General features: G+C 38.9%; 1 protein-coding gene across 1 annotated transcript in view; it reads left to right on the plus strand.

Moving 5' to 3' along the window:
* Nucleotides 1-203: 203 nt before the first annotated feature.
* TRRAP (transformation/transcription domain-associated protein) overlaps nt 204-20,996 on the plus strand; it is a gene marked incomplete at its 3' end in the record, with an annotated part of 61,847 nt that continues 41,054 nt past the window's right edge. The window contains exons 1-19 of the mRNA XM_010155673.1: nt 204-303; nt 652-701; nt 4,679-4,789; nt 5,359-5,463; nt 6,042-6,125; nt 6,854-6,910; nt 7,535-7,660; nt 7,960-8,037; nt 8,265-8,353; nt 9,201-9,297; nt 9,632-9,770; nt 12,287-12,365; nt 13,387-13,621; nt 15,017-15,344; nt 15,464-15,561; nt 16,203-16,397; nt 16,876-17,067; nt 18,768-18,933; nt 19,826-20,082. Of these exons, the coding sequence (XP_010153975.1) occupies nt 204-303; nt 652-701; nt 4,679-4,789; nt 5,359-5,463; nt 6,042-6,125; nt 6,854-6,910; nt 7,535-7,660; nt 7,960-8,037; nt 8,265-8,353; nt 9,201-9,297; nt 9,632-9,770; nt 12,287-12,365; nt 13,387-13,621; nt 15,017-15,344; nt 15,464-15,561; nt 16,203-16,397; nt 16,876-17,067; nt 18,768-18,933; nt 19,826-20,082 (2,586 nt within the window). The remainder of the gene's footprint in view (nt 304-651; nt 702-4,678; nt 4,790-5,358; nt 5,464-6,041; nt 6,126-6,853; nt 6,911-7,534; nt 7,661-7,959; nt 8,038-8,264; nt 8,354-9,200; nt 9,298-9,631; nt 9,771-12,286; nt 12,366-13,386; nt 13,622-15,016; nt 15,345-15,463; nt 15,562-16,202; nt 16,398-16,875; nt 17,068-18,767; nt 18,934-19,825; nt 20,083-20,996) is intronic.

Here is a 20,996-nt window from a genome sequence, read left to right on the forward strand (position 1 = left end):
GACACGGCAGCCGTTGGATCCGTAAGCCGAACGGAACGAGAGGGGTGGGGTTTGGAAGAGGCACGGCCTGTGCATGCCGTCAGCGGAATGGATGTAGGTGATGTGATAGCAGCTGGTAACCAGCCATAGCTATGAACAAATCTTTCTTTTTTGTAGGTGTGTTGGTCTTGAGTTTATGTACTGAAAGCTGATCCTTCTCCAAGATGGCATTCGTTTCAGCACAAGGGCCTACGGTGGTGGACCAAACCACTTTGATGAAGAAATACCTTCAGTTTGTGGCTGCTCTGACAGATGTCAATACACGTAAGATACTTTTTTTTTAAATACCAAAAATGATAGTTCTTCAGTAGTTGTTTTGTAGACACTTCAACCCAGTGTAGAGAGTTGATAAAGGTCTGCTGAATTCACTTTGAATTTTGTTTGAGTTTTGGTTTTTGAAGAAGCAAAGTGATGAGTAACAATTGCATGAGCCAAAGTGAGCGAGCTGCGTGCGTGTGTGACAGGGCTGTGTGTGAGAATTGTGTGCCTCATAATTGGGCAGTGATAGCTAAACTGATAAGATCTGATTGCTTCTTTGGTCAGCCAGCGTGGTGTTTTCCTTCATAATGTAGTTTTGCATTTAATTTTTTTTGCTTTAATTTCCATTTTCAGCTGATGAAACCAAACTGAAAATGATGCAAGAAGTCAGTGAGAATTTTGAGGTAAATAAAAAAACCCCCACAACCAAACAATAAGGCAACAAAACCCTACCAAAAACCCCAACCTTCCAGAATGGCAGTCTTCCATGGCCTTGACATGTATCAGTTTGATTTCTGATGTTATGTCACTAAAATATTAATATATTGTGATTTATGATTTATATTGTTATAAGTAATTGACTTTAGGTTTGTATTTAGGAATTGGCTGTTGAAGAATTACAACATTTGGACTTAGGGGGCTCGTTCATTATCTAGTCTTTATTCAGTAAGCATTAAATAAAGGTGAAGTAATAGAGTTTTCTTCCATTCTGTTGAATCATATGAAATCTCTGTATTTGGAACTTTCTTTTATTTAGTTCTAATGTGTATTGTGTCCTCATGAGACAGAGGCCCCTCTGATTCCTCTGAGTAGTTCTGTATTATAAGAATCGAGGGGGGAGTTCTCGGATGCAGAATCTGACATCAGGAGAGGGGATGGCTCCAGTGACACCTTTTGTGTAGTGATGGACCATTACGTTTAGATGAACATCAGAAAAAAGTGAGACCCAGGTTAAGCCAAACGCAGTAGCAGAAATTATAGTTTAGCTGAATACTTAATTATTATGTGTCTGTTCTCAAATTATAGAGAACTTGTTATTTAACTTCAAGATTTTAGAATCACTGTAATTCTCTCTGTATTTCGTTTTTTAGTCATTTTGTGATTAAAAAAAAGTGCTACAGCTGTAACACATTGTGTCCTTACCTGCTTTATTTGAAGTAATCTCACTTAGTCCCTGAGAGAGAAACAAATACGCATTCTAGTCGTGTTTAATGTCTTTGGATATTTTATGTAAGCTTTTTGCAAAGTTATATCTAGCAGGTGCTGGATGTGCAAGGGTGAGCCAGTTTTAGTTGTTTCTGAGTTACTGGTGGAATTTGCTGTCTAGTGAATTTTTTTGTTTAATTCAGGTTAACGTAGTGGAATGAATTTAGAGCTAGTACAACTATTATAAGAAAAAGTTAAAAGGCCTAATTTTCACTTAGTGTGTGTAAGCAACTAAGTAGATGTCTGTGACAGTTCTGCATCTGTATGCACACAGGTGAGCAGAACTTCATACTGCCCATAAGTCACTACCTAAAAATATCCTTGTGGAGCTTTTCTATCTGTTTGTTTCAAAGATGCAACCCAGCTCTATTTGTTACCTGAGTGAAAGACTAGTTTTAACAGCTTAGTCCAGCAATCTGTTTAAAATCTGAAGTCTTAGCTAATTCTCTTCACTCTCATCTTCAGTAGGGAAGAACTTGTTCAATATTTGCTTTCCTAACGTTCAAGATGGAGTAGCTTTCTTCCCTTGGAACTCGCTGGGTTCTGTAGCGTGATCCCCCTAAAGAGGTGGTGAATTGACTTACGCTGAAGTACAGATCTATTTGTTGGGAAATATTTGAGGGATCAACAGGAACTGCTAATACAGTTTCAGTTTCATTTTTCCGTTGGAGGTTGTGGACAGTATTGTGTGTTGTGCTAGATGGTTTCTTTTCATCTTCTGTTTCCATAGTCTCTTTATTAACTCTTCTTTGTTGCGTACTTCAGCTTCCAATAGCTGTAAATTTCACTTTTTTTTTGGGTAACTAATTAGCTGTTGAAAATTGCAGCATTCAAATTCTGTTGGCTGCATTATTGATCTGGATCTCTCTCTAGTTATGGGTTCAACTGAACACGATCACTGTGGAGGACTTCTCCAAGTGAGGTTTAAAACTGAGGTGCTTCACCATGTTTATCTGCTTGATGGTGCCAGCTGTTAGGGCAGAGAATATTGTTCTTCTAAACCAATTTCTGGGTGGAAAAGTTTGATGGTTTTGAATCTTGTCTCTCAGAAATTATTTGTTTGAGGGGGAATTTTTTCCTTTTCCTTTTTTTTAACGGAGATTCTGGCTTTCAAAATGTGAGAGGAGTGTATTTGCTGTCTTTTTGGTCTCTGTTTTGGATGAGAAAAAGCTTCCAGAATCAACCTCCATTGCTGCTGTTGTTTGGTGCCAGGAGTGTAATTCTGAACTTGGTCAGAGTAGTTGGGGGCTTTAGTTTCTTGTGTGGTTCAGAGCAGCGGTTCATAGATACCAAGAGGGCTGCTAGTTTTCTGCTCTTAGCAGAGATGTTGGGAAGGTGTTTTCAGAAGTTTAGGCTGGGTTTGTGAAGGTACACTTTTCCGTGAATGGATTTATGAGCTGCTTTCCAAGAATGCAGCAATACATGTTTCATTTCTCATTGGAAACTTTCCTTCCTTTCTTCCTTCAATGGTCCTTCCAAGGACCATTCTCATGGACCATAAAGCTGGGGAGGCTGAGAGTCTTCCAAAATTGGAAAGGCTATAGGCCAGGTGGAGGAAGAGAAGAAACAGACAGACTTGCTTTAGGAGACTTTTGAGGTGACGATGTGGGCTAACCTGCTGTTGATAATATCCTGTCTTGCACTGTCCTGTCTGAACCCCAGCTGACATCTAAGCACCACAGCAGCTCACTCACTCCCCCAGTGGGATGTGGGACAGAATCAGAAGGGCACAAATGAGAAAACTCTTGGGTTGAGTTACAGGCAGTTTAATTGGTAAAGCAAAAGCTATGCATACAAGCAAAGAAACTAAGGAATTAATTCCCCACTCCCCATGGGCAGGCAGGTGTTCAGCCATCCCCAGGAAAGCCGGGCTCCATCACCCGTAACAGTGACTTGGGAAGATAAGTGCCATCACTCCAAACATCTCTCCCTTTCCCTCTTCTTGCCCCAGCTTTATACACTGAGCATGATGCCATACGGTGTGGAATATCCCTTTGGTCAGTTGGGGTCAGCTGTCCCAGCTGTGTCCCCTCCCAACTTCTTGTGCCCCCCAGCCTCCTCGTGGGTGGGGTGGGGTGAGGAGCTGCGGAGGCCTTGATCCCTGTATTATCAACGTTCTTTTCAGCACAAATCCAAAGCTTAGTCCATACTAGATACTGTGAATAAAATTAACTCTGTGCCAGCCAAAACCAGCACATGCATTTAACATACTTTCTGTGCCCTTATGATACCTGTCTGCTTTCTTGAAAGCCCTTGAGATTAAAAAAACTTTTGTGTGCTTAGTGTACCGTGATTTATGGTTGTGTGCTGTGAAATCTTACTGCAAAATAGAGAGTAGTAGTGGAAATCTATAAAAGGAGGTAGCATTATAGAACTTCTCTGTTATTGAAGAAATAATATGAATAAACCCCTGAAATACCTGTGTAGATTTTTCAGTAGAATTGTGCATTCTCATCTGTGCCTTTATCAACAGACCAGTGTGCTGCTGTATCACAGAGGCTTCAGAGAGTTGCCTAACAGCATGTTTGTAAACCAAGCTGAGTGTCCACATAAACCTCACAGTGGCCAAGTTAGGTTTTTTTTAAGGCAGATGCAGTAGTTGCAGATAGAGAAAGCTTGCTCATCTGATATTTATTCTGACTTCAAAAGTGAACAGTAGTGCAAGTTTGTTTTCACAGTGGAAAGTAATGCTCAGTTTGGGTGATGTATGCATGTACATGTATTTGCAGAAATAACTAAAATGTCAGTTTAACAGTGGCTGAAAAGTCTTGGGAATACTAGAGCAGTGAAATATGTATGAGTGTGCTTGTCAGTCTTCTTCAAGGACATGTACAGTCTTCGGTTTTGTTTTTCCCATGTAAAATAGCTGTATGTAAGCCAACTTTATTTTCTGTGTGAGGTGACAGTGTTAAAAATAGAAAAAAAACCCCATTGCAGTCCATTGGGATTGGAGGAAAGAGATGATTTTATATTCACTTTTGTTTGCTTCACTGATAGAGCTCTGTAGTGTCTCAGCAGATGCATAATCACTGAATCTATTAAAAATCCCTGAAAATGTTTACTAGTGGCTTTGAACGTAACGTACTATCATCTGTGTATAGTCTTTTATATCTGTCTATAGACAGTCTGTTATATCTGTCTCCCCATTTTTTTTTTTTTAATTGTTCTTAATTAGAATGTGACATCGTCCCCTCAATATTCTACGTTCCTGGAACACATCATCCCTAGGTTTCTGACCTTTCTGCAGGATGGAGAAGTTCAGTTTCTGCAGGAGAAGCCAGCACAGGTAAGCTCTGCTCTTACCTTTTTGCACCAGCCTACTTGGTCAGTGAAGTACTTGATTAACCTAATGAACTGAATTGCGTATAGACCTTCTTGTTAAAAACAGATCTGTCATTTGGACTGAAATTTAAAGTCATGTTGGGTATTTTAAGTGACCAGGTAAGTTAGTTACAGATTTTGCAAATCTGGGCTTTGTGAAAAAGTGCAGCAGAATTGACCTTCTGACCGAAATAAGAGATGTCTCAAATTGCTGACTTGCCTGTGGAATGAAAGGCAAAAGTTGAATCTATGCCATTAAACACTTAAAATCGAGTTACTTAAAGAAGTCTGACAGCTCGCGTTTTCCACCTGTAGACTTGTTGAACTTGCCTTGCTCGCATTCGTGGTACTAGGAAGCGTTTTGTGTTTGGATATAAGTGTATGTGTACCAGGAGTAAAACACCTTTTTTTTCCTTTTTAAGCATGCAGAAGCATTAAGCTGAAAAGATGTTGCAACCAAGTGTTGTTTTTTGTGGGCTTTTAAGAAGTCCTAACCTATCTTTATTCTTTTCCTTTTTTTTTTTTTTTTTACAGCAACTCCGAAAGCTCGTGCTTGAAATAATTCACAGGATACCAACAAATGAACATCTTCGTCTTCATACCAAAAATATCCTCTCAGTGATGTTTAGATTTCTAGAGGTATAGCTTTTTTTCTTAAAACATTTTCAGATTTTCAGAAACATTTTCCTCTTACTTCTTCATCTCCAGAAATTGCTGGGGTTAGGATTGTGACTATCTGTGCTTCTGGAGCAAGAATGGAAGGGTGTTCTGTATCGGCTTCACCAGTGTGATATCTCACTGTCTGCAGGTTTTCTGCATGTTCTCTGCTGCCCTTAAGACTTGGATTTTGCAAATGCAAGGAGATGTTCTCATGCTAGCCAGGATTTCATTCATGAGCACTTCTCTGGCTTATGTAAATGCAGAAACCTTATTCTAGATGTTATGTTTCTTACTTGGCATGGAAAACACTGTTGTTTGAAGCCCACAGAAAATTGGTGGAAACTCCTGGTTTTTCTTCCAGGAGGTGTGAATTTCATTTTAGCCGTGCTCTAAGGCTGGGAATTAGAATTACATCAAAGGAAAGGCATCTTGCTCATGCAAATTCATGTTAATGTGGCACTTGTAGGCTGCTGAGTATAATTTTATAGGGTTTTGAAGTAGTTAGAGAGTGACTGTAGAATGCAGCAGTACGCTCACTAAGGGGTCTCTCTTTTCAGACGGAGAATGAAGAAAACGTCCTGATTTGCTTACGGATAATTATTGAATTGCACAAACAGTTCCGACCAGCCATCACTCAAGAAGTAGGTTATGAATCTTGTCACGTGGAACTTATGCCATGCTCTTCAGCATTGTTATTTTGTTCAGATGGGTGGGTTTGTTTTTTCCTGCTGTCCCTTTATGTTGGCTGACCCTTGTGGTAACCATATATTTAACTTTTTTTTTTTTTACCTTTAAGTAATTTTTAAGAGGATTGCATGGTGCTAGCACCTCCGGTGGGGGGAAAAACCCCCACTGTTAAAGCCTAATGGTTTTTGCATTAAGTGTTTATGGGCAATATAGTCAGACTAAGGAATAAAATTCTCACAGAAGGGAGGAGAATTGGTGCCTTTTTAGGTTGTGAAGGGAAAACCATGGGAAAGGAATATTATGCCTGTCTTCCCCCGTACCTTGCCCCTTTATTCTCTCCTGTGACTCACGAAGGAGTATTTGAAAGTTTCCATTTTTACTCTGTTGCTTTTCTTCCTTGATATTTCTTCTGGGAAGGCTTGGTTGGTTTATAGTAATTATTTCTAAGAATAGTGTATTGGAAATATGTTGAAATGACAGGTGAATGGGATCCTTTCCAAGAGCAGTTCAAATTACTGTTGGCAGAACAGAAGGAAATAGGGGAATGCTTTCATTGTCTTCGTAAGCATCATGAAAAATATGCTCTGGTGGTGACTAAAGATTTTATGTGATTGTGCTATTAATACAGAGAATCTAAAAGTAGGTACTTTTTTTTATGGTAAACAGACATTTTTCTCCCTAGATCCATCATTTTTTGGACTTTGTGAAACAGATTTACAAGGAACTTCCAAAAGTAGTGGTAAGATTTTTATTTCTTAAATTGCCCTTTTTATAATAAGAAAAGTAGTTTTTATTTCTTTTATCTCTATATTAATTACTTTTTTGTATCCAGTGATTCAAAGTAAATACAGTTTTAACAAAAATATTTAACAGAAATACATCTAAAAATGGAGACATTCAGATTTTGAATTAGAAAACCTCCTGTTTTTGGCACAATATTACTAGTATGAGAGAACTGAGTAAACTTGCATAATAAAGCAGCGGTCAGTTGGCTGAAGTGGTGCCTGTGTAGCCAAATGGGATTTTTGAGGGAAGGGTAACGTGATGTACATTCCAGCAGGTAGAGTTCTCTGTTGGGGCCATTGCCTGCTCTTCCTCGCTGATACAGGATGTCTGGATGTTGTTCTTTAGCAAAAGAACCACCTCGGTTGGAGGTGCTTTTCTGCCCCTTGCTGTAGAGGGAGTGGAAGATTGCAGGGTACGTGTGTACTTCTGGTAGGTGCTGCGGTGTAAATGTCATGTGCAGAGCAGAAAAGACTCTGCAGTAAGTTGTGAGGAAAAAATTATATGGAGGGGAATTCTAATGAGATAAATGGCCTTTGGACTATTACTGTTATATTTTCCTTCTTCTCTTTACTTGCAGAATCGGTATTTTGAGAATCCTCAGGTGATTCCAGAGAACACTGTTCCTACTCCTGAAATGGTTGGCATGATTACAACAATTGTGGTGAAAGTAAACCCTGAGCGAGAAGATAGTGAAACGAGAACAGTGAGTATTCTAGCTGCTCTGTAACGGTGAGACTCTCTCACAGTACCCCAACTCACAAGGGCAGGCAGAGGTAATAAGCTTTCATTTTGCTTGTTTCTCTTACCAAGACTTATTTGCAGAACCTGATTTACTTTTCACGGGTTTTATTTAATACAATACCAAATGGTTTTGTGCTTTTAAAGTGTTATTATCACTAAATGTAGTGCTATTAAGGTGAGCAGTTTCTTTAAAAATGTATTTCAAATACTTTTTTGAATTAATAATTAAACTGTTTGTAAAACATGTATGCTTTTTTTCAGCATTCTATAATTCCCAGAGGATCTTTATCTCTCAAGGTCTTGGCTGAGCTACCTATTATTGTTGTTCTTATGTATCAGGTTAGTGTACTCCAGTATTTTGCATGTAAATCTTTATTACTCGATGGCTTGTGTAACTTCTGCTGGGTAACATATTAGTAAACGTGAATTTAATGCATTTTTGAGATGAAAATATAGTCTAAAAAGAAGCTGCTGAGATTTCTTCATTTTTTCTGATTAGCTGTCAGATAAATTGACTGTGAGCATGACTTGTACATTTCTCTAATAATACTTAATTTCTTTTTAAGCTCTACAAACTGAACATTCATAATGTAGTAGCTGAATTTGTGCCCTTGATTATGAACACTATTATAATCCAGGTTTCTGTGCAAGCAAGGTAAGAGCATTCTCATAGTATTTTGATGACGTTTGGGATAATTTTCCCTTTCAGCTTAAAGCTGCATTCAGTATTGCCCCAAGTATTTTTGTTTTATATTCTGTGATTTTTAAATTTTTTTTTTGTTCTAGTCTTACTGCTTTTAATCTCCAAAAGTAGCAATGATTATTTGACTTAAAATTGTCCAAGTTTTGTAGGTGAAGTAATTGGCAAATCTCAGTATTTCCATTATCTGTCACTGATAAAATCCATAGTTATGCAGTAGATCCAAATTGATTATTTGATAATGCATTTTTTAAATGGAATTTCTGACGGAGATCCATATGGCTACAGATAATAGGGGATGGAGACCGTGTTATCTAGGACACTTGCTGTTGTTAAATGCTTGCTGTGCATCTTTGCTCTTACAAGGCATCCCTTAGGTGAAGCCTTGTGATGTCGCAGGGCAGCAGGAGCAAGATCTGTCTCTCCATTTCTACCCAAATGATCTGATGGAAGTGGTTGATGCTTGAGGGAGACAGACCAGTCTGTGGGAGGAATATTGTTTGGAGAAAAAAACTGCCCCAGTTAGGGGAACGGAGCCAAATGTTTAGTGCTAATGTCTTGGCTTTCTGCAGCAAGTTGAGAATTACACAGTTGTCTCAGGGCTGTGCGTTTCTGCTTAGAGCATAAGTCGCTGGAAATTTGAATGGCTTGTTGAAAACGTGCTCTCCCACAATGACTTTATTGCCTTATGAAGCAAGAACCTCGCTACAAGATGATGTAATTTGACACTGCTGTGAATTTTCTGAGCAAAGGTATTAAAGAGGAGGAACAAAATCGTAACCACTGTTCAATTTCATTTCAGACAACACAAACTTTATAACAAGGAATTGTATGCTGATTTTATCGCTGCTCAAATTAAAACGTTGTCTTTTTTGGCTTACATCATAAGAATTTACCAGGTAGGTTGCATTTTGTTACTCTGGCAGAACTTACCGGTCTCTAGTTCCCTTACGGTAGGCGGGTGACCAGCGTGACTGCCGTGCATCGGGTTGGAGAGAGGAGTGTGTGTAGCAAATCTGGAGATTGGGCTATGCTTGGTTGGCCTTTCAGAAGCATTCTCCTGGGAATGCAAAGTAAAAATGTGCCGTTCCTCCGCTCCAGGCATTTTATTTTTCCAAGTAGACTTCCTAGAGAAACAAGTGAATTTGTATTGAATGCTGTTTTGCAGATGTAAAGCAAAGCTTTAAAATAGTCTGTCATAATAACTGTATTCGCGTTGGTTTTTTATTGTAGGAATTAGTGGCTAAATATTCTCAGCAAATGGTAAAAGGAATGTTGCAGTTGCTCTCCAATTGTCCAGCTGAAACGGCACACCTCCGGAAGGAGCTGCTGATTGCTGCTAAGCACATCTTGACCACAGACTTGAGGAGCCGTATGTAGTACTTCTAACGTGTATCTATAAAAAGATTTTAACTGTTGCTGTGTATTTAAGAGCCATATTGCTTAGTATGTTTTGGGCTGTTACATACTCGTAATTATTTTGGGAGTGGGCGTGATTCTTGGTTTGCGTCCTTTTTCTTTAAAAAAAAAAAATCATCTGAATAAGATGGCATACTGAACAAAGGGCTTTCCTAGATTTCCAAATATCTGTTGTTCCAAGTAATTACCGTTTCATCCTAAACATTTGTGTTGGTCTGTAACTGTTCCTACAGTTGTGTGGGTACTTTAAAATACTAATTTGTGAACCTGAGGAGAAGTAGTTCTGACAAAACCTGATACCATGTTTGACTGGGCTCACACCATTTGCCTCTAGCAGAGGAGAGCTATTTTTGGTCTGCATGGGTTTACTAGGTTTGGTGGATGCGTTCTGTCGTGGCAGCATTGCCAAATTGGAGATGAGTGTGCTTTGTAAAATATTAACTTCTATCTTTTCATCTTTACTGTGTGGTCTCCTTTCTTTTCTTTCTGTGAAAAACAACTATGGGGTAGTGTGATGTCCTACAGGTGTGGGTAGCTCACCAAAAAAAACCTCGCATGTTTCCTATTCCTGAAATTTAGTATTATGGTCACATGGAAAGATTTTTTTCTTGCTATTTTTCTAAAGAAATTAGTTTAATTGTTCTATGTTTCTCAGCCTCTCCTTAATAACTTCTTAACTTGTCCGGTTTCATGAAAATTCAGCAGAGGAGCAAGGTCTTACGGATATGATGTTCTGCTTTATTTGTGAACTTTAGGGTTTGGGCAGTGGAGAAAACCCCAGTTAGTGCCTCCGTTGGAGGAATTAACAGCAGTGTGAGTTTAGCAGTACGTTGCTTGTGGTCAGCTGGCTGCCCGTTTAGTGCACTGCTAACGCGTCCCTCCAGCCCTGAGCACCCCCAAAGTGGATGTAGAGGAGGAAATGCTTAGAGATATTAGGGAGAAGAGAGAGTGTGGTATCACAGGAGGAATAAGAAGTGTGAGGGGGAGAAATGGGATATAAAGTATGTGGAGATGTGCAGAAAATAAGGCTTTGGTCATTCTGCTGGTGCAGTTCAACTTCCTTGGAAAATATTCTTATTTTATGAAGTTACACCAGTGCCAGAGTTCAGTCACTGGTCCAGTGTAAAGAGTTAATTATTGCTTGCTTTGCTTTAATTTCTCTTACTAGTTCACATTAAGAGTAACAGCACAACACAGGAATATTAATGTTAAATGTGTTTAATACACAAAAGCTCATTACTGTTTCAGTTTACATTTTCTTTGCTTTCTTTCATTTTCATGATTTGTCTAGTACATCTAAGACTAATTCCTTATTTCAGAGTGATTTGATGATCAAACACAGTTCCTTTACAATCATCTTCTTGACTCAGCTTTCTTCCCCACAGTATTAATTGTTGGCTATGACTGAATTTATTCTGACATCACGACTGCTGTGGTGGTTGCCTTATAAAACAATGGATTGCCTGTGCATCTAAGATCTTTATTCCCATTCTTTAGTTGCTTTTTCTACTGTAAGTCTTCCAGATCTCTGCCTCCCTCAAAAACAGTGCTTTTCTTTTCTCTTCCTCTGTATTTTTGCAGAACGTGATGCTCTCTTACAAGCAAAGCCAACTACGGCGCTGTCCCTTTCGTTTAAGTGCACCTCACTGAGTCCTTGTCTGTTTCAGATACATTCAGAAAATGCTGGATTTTTATCTAATATTGTTAGGAAATCTGTGGAGAATGAAGTTTGCTTTATGCTCCTCTTTATTTGACTTTTTGCTTATTTGTTAGTGAGTTTTATATTGTTGCATTATTTGGAGGTGGGAGCAACTAATCCTTCCTGCCATTTCTGTCATCTGCCTTTGTGATGGAGTGACCTAATTAATTACACATGCTGGTTGCTTTCTATATCTAAAAAGAAAATGCTTCTTTGGTCTTGCTTTGTCACTTGATCTTGTTACTGAAATCTTCCTTTTTTTTGTGGTATCCCAAGTTGCATGTAGAATCTTGGAAATAGCTCCAGCTAGTACTCAGTTCCTTATATTTTGGGATAGAGCTTATACGTTAAGATGCCAGACAAAATAGAGTTGTGTTGTAAAGTGTTGCCCAAACTTGTCTTTCCCAGTAACTCCAATGAGTTACATTTAAAAACTTCTGCAAAGTTGTAACTATTAATAAGGATTTGATCTCTTTCCAGCTGTAACTGTTTTTGTTGTAGCAGTGCCGTGGCTTTGACTCGCAGTGTGCTGTTACTCGAGGGGCAGGTGTCACTGGAGTTCATAGTCATCAGAGGTTAATTGAAACTTTCCTCATATATGATACTGCCTTTTGTAAGCTTCAGGAGTGAATTTTATAATAAAAACACTTTTTGACTTAGGTTTGACCTTACTTAAGTCGTTTAATGTTTAACTATCTCATCTGGATTATTTCCTTTGTCAATCATTATGTACATCTTTTTCTCTTTCTCTCTATTTATTTAAATTACAGAATTTATTCCATGCATGGACAAGCTATTCGATGAATCTATACTAATTGGCTCTGGATACACTGCCCGAGAGACACTGAGGTATGACAAAGTGTGGAATAGCTGCGTGCCTGCCAGTGCTGGTTTCTTTCAAGTTTTCTTAATATTTACAATAACGTCTGTATTAGGGCCTAAATCTTTGTTTTAAGTAATTTTATTAGAGTCTAATACTGGAAAGGCTTCTGCTGCTGTAAAGAGAGGCGGTTGTTTAGCACTTTGATGGCACAGAAGGGTATCATCAGCATAGGGTAAAAAGGGATAAATGGAAAATAATTTTTTGAATTGCAGAGCACAAACAAAACTGGTCACAGTGAAACCAACTCAATATCTTCCCAATATTTCACAAAACAGCCTAAGTCTTATGTCCAGTGTAAAATTGGAATGAGATTTAAAGTCATAATCTAAATTAATTGAAAAAATATTTGAACTCTTTTGTCAATAAATACCTTAAAACCTACTCATTTGCAATTGAAAAAAATAAATGGGGAGAATATTTGCTTTCTGTGTCTTCAGTAGTCTACTAGCTTTAGGTGCTTTTGCTGACCAAATGGAAATGTGAACTGGGAGAATTATTTCCTCTTGTTTAAGTATAGAGTGTACCTCATTGACAACGTGTTAGATTTACAAGTATTTGCTCTACTAGATACTTAAACCTGGTATTTTTAAAACTCGGCAGTTTCTGTAACTAATTTTGAAATCAGTGATTAGTTGTGAAACAGCTTATCAGCACTGCTTAACGTGTGACTTAAAACGTGCTAATTTGATCTTAACTGTACGAGATGAAAATGTGTGCTGGGGATGCTTTGCACTGGGGGATGAAAGATCGGAGAGGTAACATTGGTGTTGTGGGACAGATTAATGCAGCTGTGGTTACATCGTGCTGGTTATAATTCTCTTGTGCAATTGAAAAAGCCGTGTGCACTCTGGATTTGCATATAAAAATGGAAAGTTTGGATTTAGACTCTTGAAAATGGCTCCAGGCAGTCATTATTGGTTAAGTTCAACAATCAATTATTTTAACTTTCCTCAGTGTGTTTTCTTAATTTCTTGTTTTCACTGACAGACCACTTGCCTACAGTACGCTGGCAGACCTGGTACATCACGTCCGTCAGCATTTACCCCTCAACGATCTCTCCCTTGCTGTCCAGTTGTTTGCCAAGAACATTGATGATGAGTCCTTGCCTAGCAGTATCCAGACAATGTCTTGCAAGCTTCTGCTAAATTTGGTTGACTGTATCCGGTCTAAAAGTGAACAGGAAAATGGAAATGGTAGAGATATTCTTATGAGAATGCTGGAGGTATTGATTTCTTCAAAACATTTGATAATAAGTTGAATATCCTATTTCATAGTATGTTGTCAATCACATTGTACTTTCTCCTTCCTTCAGAAATGAGAATCTGTGGCAACACTCTGCATATTGTATTTCATTCTAATACTTCAGAGAAGGGCTTTTAAAACTGCTGTGCAGCTGGGTAGGAAGTGTAGTGGAGATGCTTTGCCAGCTCGGCTTACGCATTCGGAGACTTGTTTCGAAGCAGGAAACAATGTCTGTGGTGCTGGGGGAAGCTTGACTGTTGTAGCTATTTAAAAAAAAAAACCTGTTTTTTAAACCCTGGATGACAGTTATCTTGTAGATCTTTTGCATAGCCCAGTACAATCTGTAAAATAGCTGCACTTTTGAGACCTACTTACCCTTTTAAGGATCTTCTTTATATGGAGGATTTCTGGTAAAAATCAGGGGTGTACGCAGAACGCTGTCACCCGTGGTGTAGTACAGGTGAAACGCCACCCGCTTGCTGTAGCCAGGGTGTTACCTGGTGTTTCTCCTGCAACAACAAGGAGAGGCACTCAGCTGTAGGGTGAAACACTTAGTGTAAAGGTTGCTTTAATTACTCTCACTGCGGCATGTGAGAGCACGTCTTGAAATCTAAAGCAAACTGGTGTTAACACTTTGGGATAACTGAGGAAGCAGTATGGCTGCTTGGTTTGGAAGGGGAGATCTAGGAATTCTGAATGTGGTGGATCCCCTCACTCTTTAACCCTTCTCTGTCACTGTCACTGTCCTGCTTCTGAATGCACCAGGGAAGAGATTTAGTCATTTTAGTCACCTCCAGGTTATTTGGTATCTCTCAAACTGAAGTAGCTTTCTAGTAGTGCTTTTTTTCCAAATAAACTTTGACTATTTTTATACTTTAAAAAAATCTATGATGTAGCACAGTTGTTTGGTCATTTGTTTACAACTAAAATTTAAACCTGTAATGTGTACACCTTTCCATACCTCTGACATATACTACATACACACATGAAAAATTACAGCTTTTTATGCTTAATAGTAAATATTTATAGTCTGAAATATTAAGCTTCATTTAAAAAATGAATTCAAATAGCTTTTAATTTAAAATTAAGTGGAATTGTAGAGAGATTCATTTGTAGTTGATGGTTTTACTAGTTTTCAGCAAATATTTTTACTTTTGGAAATGAAGTCTGCAACCTCCTTTGTTGATACACGTAAAAACATTTGCTGTCAATTGGGTGACTTCAGGAGTACTCGGTTGTGGATCTTCTTGATCTCAGTGTGCTGGCTTGAGGTATTGCTAGTAGTAAGTTTAGAGCTATTTTTGAAGAAGAAACTTACTTTCTTTTTTCTTCCCCCTCCCTGCTCTTTCATTTGCTTTTCCTCTTTGTGCCATAGGTTTTTGTTCTGAAATTTCACACTATCGCACGGTACCAGCTCTCTGTCATTTTTAAGAAATGCAAGCCGCAGTCTGAGCTGGGGGCTGCGGAAGCCGCGTTACCCGGAGTGCCGACAGCAGCGAACGCGGCACCTGTTCCTGTGCCATCTCCTGCCCCAGCCACCCCGGTCGCTCCTGCACCAGTACCCGTGTTTGAAAAACAGGGGGAGAAAGAAAAAGAAGATAAACAGACCTTTCAGGTCACAGATTGCCGAAGCTTAGTGAAAACTTTGGTCTGCGGTGTCAAGACAATCACGTGGGGCATAACGTCGTGTAAAGCTCCTGGTGGTAAAATGCATAACGTTTAATGACATTTACCTTTTGTGATTGTACAGTTAAAACTCCAGCGTGACAGCAAATAGCATCTTTAATGGGTAACTACTGTCGTATTCTTTATCCTCTTTCAGAAGCACAGTTCATTCCTAATAAGCAGTTGCAACCTAAGGAGACTCAAATCTATATAAAACTGGTGAAATATGCAATGCAAGCGTTAGATATTTATCAGGTATGTAATCTGGCTGCATAGCACATACAGTTACTGTGCGTTAGATCTTTTAATAGGGCTTTGTTTGTCAGCTAAAAGACAAATTTCACGTGTAGTATGTAGTTTTTAAGTCCGTAATTTCAGGACCACAGCTATTGGGAAGTTTTATGAATTTCAAAATATTTATCACTTGGCAAGGAATAAATTATTTTCTTACCAGGTGTTTTTATCTGTGTTTATGCAGGCAGGTCAGACTAAAAATGCTTGTCTCATGTCGTGGATTAAATCTTTGTAAAGAGATAGTTTAGCTATCAGTTGAAGTATTCCCATGGCTGTGTTTTATCTCCTGTAGTTGAACAAAGTACGGATGAAATGCCAGTGCAGATGATTTGAAATTGCGCTACCTTACAGATACACTATGATACCTCCTGCTGTTGTCTTTTTCCACTTCTGACTTCATGGTTTTAAAATCTCTGCTGAAAACATCCCATTTTAATATTTTCATTGTCACTGTTGGCTCTTATACCCGACTTCTACTTGTATAGGGCTTGCATGTGAAACCTGTAAAATCGGTTGTTTTCAAAGGGTACTTTTAAGAATAGTGGGGGAAAAAAGGTACTCAAATTCTGGAACTAATACATGTGTTTTCTGAATGCCCATAGGTCCAAATAGCAGGAAATGGACAGACATATGTTCGAGTGGCAAACTGCCAGACGGTCAGAATGAAAGAGGAAAAGGAAGTTCTGGAGCATTTTGCTGGCGTGTTCACAATGATGAACCCTTTAACTTTTAAAGAAATTTTTCAAACTACTGTTCCTTATATGGTGGAAAGAATCTCAAAGAACTATGCTCTTCAGGTATTATGTTTTTGTTTACTTTTTTCAATTGATAATAAACAGCGTGGGCCCTGAAGTGCATAAGGCTGATGTGGAATTACAAATAATGTTGAAGTTAGACTGCTTCAAGCTGTGCATGCTATCAAAATACTTTGTAAAGATGGATTTCCTAAAGCTTTCCAGACTAAGTGATGCAAGACAAACATGGGCACTTCAGAAGATATGAATGGACTTTATTCTTGAAAAGTATTGAGCACTGTGGAGTTCCTGTTTCACAGAACACAGGTCCTATAATACACATTTAAAGTTAAACTCTAAACTTGAATACTTCAGTTTAATGCGTACTTGTTTTCCACTGGGGGTAACCTGAATCACTTGGGTAGCAGTGGAGATGGGGAAAGAAATTTGTCTGAGTTTTGTGTTTTAAATGGGTAGTGCATTTACCCCTCTGCTCTTTTCATTACAGCAACAATAACTCCTTTGTGGTTTCCTTTTATAGATTGTTGCCAATTCCTTCTTGGCAAACCCTACTACCTCTGCCCTCTTTGCGACGATTTTGGTTGAGTATCTTCTGGATCGGCTGCCAGAAATGGGCTCTAATGTGGAACTCTCCAATCTGTATCTCAAGCTGTTCAAGTTAGTCTTTGGCTCAGTTTCACTATTTGCAGCTGAAAATGAACAAATGCTGAAGGTAAAGGTCATTTGTGTTAAAAAGAAAAAAAATCTGTTTTGACTCCTAGTATGTTCTTCAGGTGTGTGAAGGAAGTGCGGGTGCGGCTTTACGGTGTCTAACACTTGATTAGTCTGTTCATCCTTGAGCTGCAGCAGTGCTACCTCTCCATTTTTCCAAATCCAAGTACATTGCCTTATTTATAAGAAATTGTTTCGGTCACTGTTTGCTTCATATTTGAAACTATGAAGCTGTGTACTAATTGTGAGTATAAATGACTGATAGGTGCTTGTGGTCTCGTTAAGGTGGCCATAAACCTGTGCAACTTCTGGGCAGGGTGTGTGTGTCGCCTTGCATAGTTTTTCTCCTTTATTTCCGTATTAACTTGATGCTTTTGCTGACACTGGGATCAGTTTTGTGTGTTGGGGAATCTTGGTCATTCCTGTCGTATTCTGTGACGTGTACCCTTTGAGTTAGATCTTTCTGGGCTTTTGAAAAGTCTGGATTAAGGAATGCTGGTTTTTCTACCGACAACATAGTGTCTGTGTGTTGGTTTATGTTGGTGAGATCATCTACTTGTTCAGCGAGTTTAGAAATACTGAGTTGGAAGCACGAGTGTGCTTTTCTCTTAAAAGTAACAGCTGCCCCTATCTAGAAAAAACATTAAGATGTTAATTGAACGCTGCTCCTTCTCTCATAATTTCCCTCCTTTTCTCTTTTGTCTACCATAGACTAAACGAGTTCTGATACTCCGTGCTTAACGATTTGTTACAGCAGGTTTCGTTCAGTTTTCTGGGCAGAACAGAGTAGGGACTACTAATTTTTCAGATTCTTTGAAAGATAATAGTAATACGAAGCAATATTCATATAACCTTGCTTAAATTCTTCTCGTTTGTCGTCAGAATCAAGGTCGTGGGATATTATAAGCTGGAGATCCAATTTAAAGAGCGTGATTTACTACCTTCATGGTTTCACGCTGCTGTTACATTTCTTTGTTTCAGCAGAATTGATGACATGGGCCTTGGGTAGGACAGTTTAATTGAAATGAAGAAGTCTATTTGCAGCATTTGCATAGCGATGTAGAAAGCTTTTAGGTGTTAATAAAATCCAGAACTGTGTCACTGTCTGTCCCTGATCTGTGAGAATCCTTGTATTTCTTGATTTCTGTGAACTGTGAATGTCCTGTGCTCTAGAAGGGCCAGCAGTTCCCTAGCTGGTTTTTCAACTTGTGAAAGTTCGCTTTCAAAGCGAAATTTTAGCATTCACAAACATCAAGAATTAGTGATGAAGTTAGATCAGGAGTAAATTGCCAAGAGAAGACGTTTCTCAGTAGTACTCTGACACTTGTGGTTTCCACTGCACATCCCTTGTTTCTGTGGAGCAAATAGTCTTCATTGGGTCAGGTTTGCAGAAGGTGTCTGGTTTTTTCTTTTTCCTTTTTAATACGGTTACTGCTTGGAGTAGCAAGCAGACTGTCATTTGGCTAATATGAAGCAAGGTTTAATTACTGAAAGAATGCTCTGGGTTCTTGATACTATTCAGATACAGGTTTCCTTTTTAACTGTTCATCAACAGCGGTATAGTGTTAACGTGGTATCAGAGTACTCGGAACAGTTGAAGGTTTTTGATCTGAAAAACGTGTCTCATGCTAAACTCTTGTACAGTACAACAGTGATGAAATTGGTGTTTTATTAATCTTCAAGCTTTATTTTTTTTTATAGCCACATTTGCACAAGATTGTGAACAGCTCTATGGAACTTGCACAGACTGCCAAAGAGCCCTATAACTATTTCCTGCTGCTCAGAGCACTGTTCAGATCTATTGGAGGAGGCAGTCATGATCTGTTATATCAAGAATTCTTGCCGCTGTTACCAAACTTACTGCAAGGTAGAACAAAACCTTTTTTCCCCACCCCGGTTTCTGATCCTTTTATGTAGATAGTAGTCATAATGTTATATTATGTAATTAAAATCCCCCAGACTAAAGCCCTAACCCTGATAAGTAGCATCTGATTTTGATCTTAGCAGTTGATTAAATATCTTGAATGTGGCTTATTTTCATTTACTATCAGCTGCTTCAGGCTCCATAGTTTTGGCTGCTTCACAATTTCTGCTGCTTGTTTTTCTGCTTTCCATTGTGGGGCTGTTGGTTTTTCTTTCTTGCTTGCTTGTTTTTTTTTTTCCTATGGATGACAACATTAACATGAAGCACTGAGGGGTAAGAGTAGTAGGAGTAGCAGTGTTGTCAGGCCATCACTGGTTTTGTGGGAAGAACGTAACAGAAGCTCAGGTTGTTCTGCAGTGAGGGCATGTGTGTGCACCTGCAGCTTTTATTGCAGTTAGCAAATATTTGCTATCTATAAATCATTATGTAAAATACATGTCAGTATAGAAGTGCTAGTTAGGTTTATGGAATATATGAAGTCTTGGTGGGGGAGAAAAATAAGTTGAGGAATGTGTTGAGTCTGTATGGGACAGTGAATGTACTTGAGCTCATTTAATGTTTCTCCTCAGGAGTCCAGATATTTTAAAACCAATTTGTTCTGTGGGGATTTTACTGTCTTTTTCTCGTTTTCATCTGCTGTACTCAAATGCTACTCAAGTCTAATATTAGTTTTTAGAATATGCATAGATAATCTTTTGTATGTGCATGTAACTACGAAAACATTCATCTTCACAGAACTTTAAAAATGTCAGGTTATTCTGAATTTAGGGCATAGCAATTTTAACAATAAACTGTATGCTGTCTTTTGAGTGTATAACTTATCAATGATTTTCAGGACTCAATATGTTGCAAAGTGGCCTTCATAAACAGCACATGAAAGACTTGTTTGTAGAGCTCTGCCTCACAGTGCCGGTTCGTTTGAGCTCATTACTGCCCTATCTGCCGATGCTGATGGATCCCTTGGTGTCAGCTCTCAATGGATCTCAGACCCTGGTTAGCCAAGGATTAAGAACTCTTGAACTGTGCGTGGATAACTTGCAGCCAGACTTTCTGTATGATCATATTCAGCCAGTTCGAGCTGAGCTAATGCAGGTAAACGTGTTGTTTCCTATTAGACCACACGAGGTCATTGATTTGCTAAATATCTTTAGAAATTTGTGTGAACTGTTGGATATAAAAACTTCAGAAATCTGTCATAAGAACCGTAGCAGTCTGATTTGTGTGTAAAAGGCAGTTCATAGAATCACAGCCTGGTTTGGGTTGGAAGGGACCTTAAAGCCCACCCAGTCCCCCCCCCTGCCATGGGCAGGGACACCTTCCACTAGACCGGGTTGCTCCAAGCCTCATCCAGCCTGGCCTTGGACACTTCCAGGGATGGGGCATCCACAGCTTCTATGGGCAACCTGTCCCAGCACTTCACCACCCTCTCTGTGAAGAATTTCTTCCCTACATCCAAGCTAAAACTCCCCACTTTAAATTGAAACCCGTTACTCCCTTTCATGTTGCTGCAGGCCCTTGTAAGAAGTCCCTCCAGCTTCCTTGTAGCCCCTTCAGGTACTGGAAGGTGCTATAAGGTCTCCCCAGAGCCTTCTCTTCTCCAGGCTGAACAAGCCCAGCACAGTAGTTGATGTGCTGTTTAACTGAAAGTGAAAAATTGAGAAGTGAATTAATTACTTTTTCTGTACATCCTGTTAAGGGGTTTAAAGTTAAGACTTGCAACTCAACAGGAAAAGTATTACTACGTTGGGTTCGTACAGAAAACGATTAAAATTTTTTAATTTTTTTTAAAGAAAGACCAAGAAAAGCTGATTACCTTCAGCATATCATGATCGACAACTATAAAGTCGTAAACATACAGTGAAAAAGGTGTGCCTGAAATTGGGAACAGTGTTTTAAATGCAGCTATTTCCCCATATACACTGCTTGCATACACTTTATCCTTTAAATACAGTATTTACTTTATTTGCTTTTTATATTTCAAAACTAGCACTTTGAGGTTAATTCAC

Source organism: Eurypyga helias, unplaced genomic scaffold, assembly GCF_000690775.1.
Source record: "Eurypyga helias isolate BGI_N326 unplaced genomic scaffold, ASM69077v1 scaffold11127, whole genome shotgun sequence".
Taxonomy (NCBI): Eukaryota; Metazoa; Chordata; class Aves; order Eurypygiformes; family Eurypygidae; genus Eurypyga; species Eurypyga helias.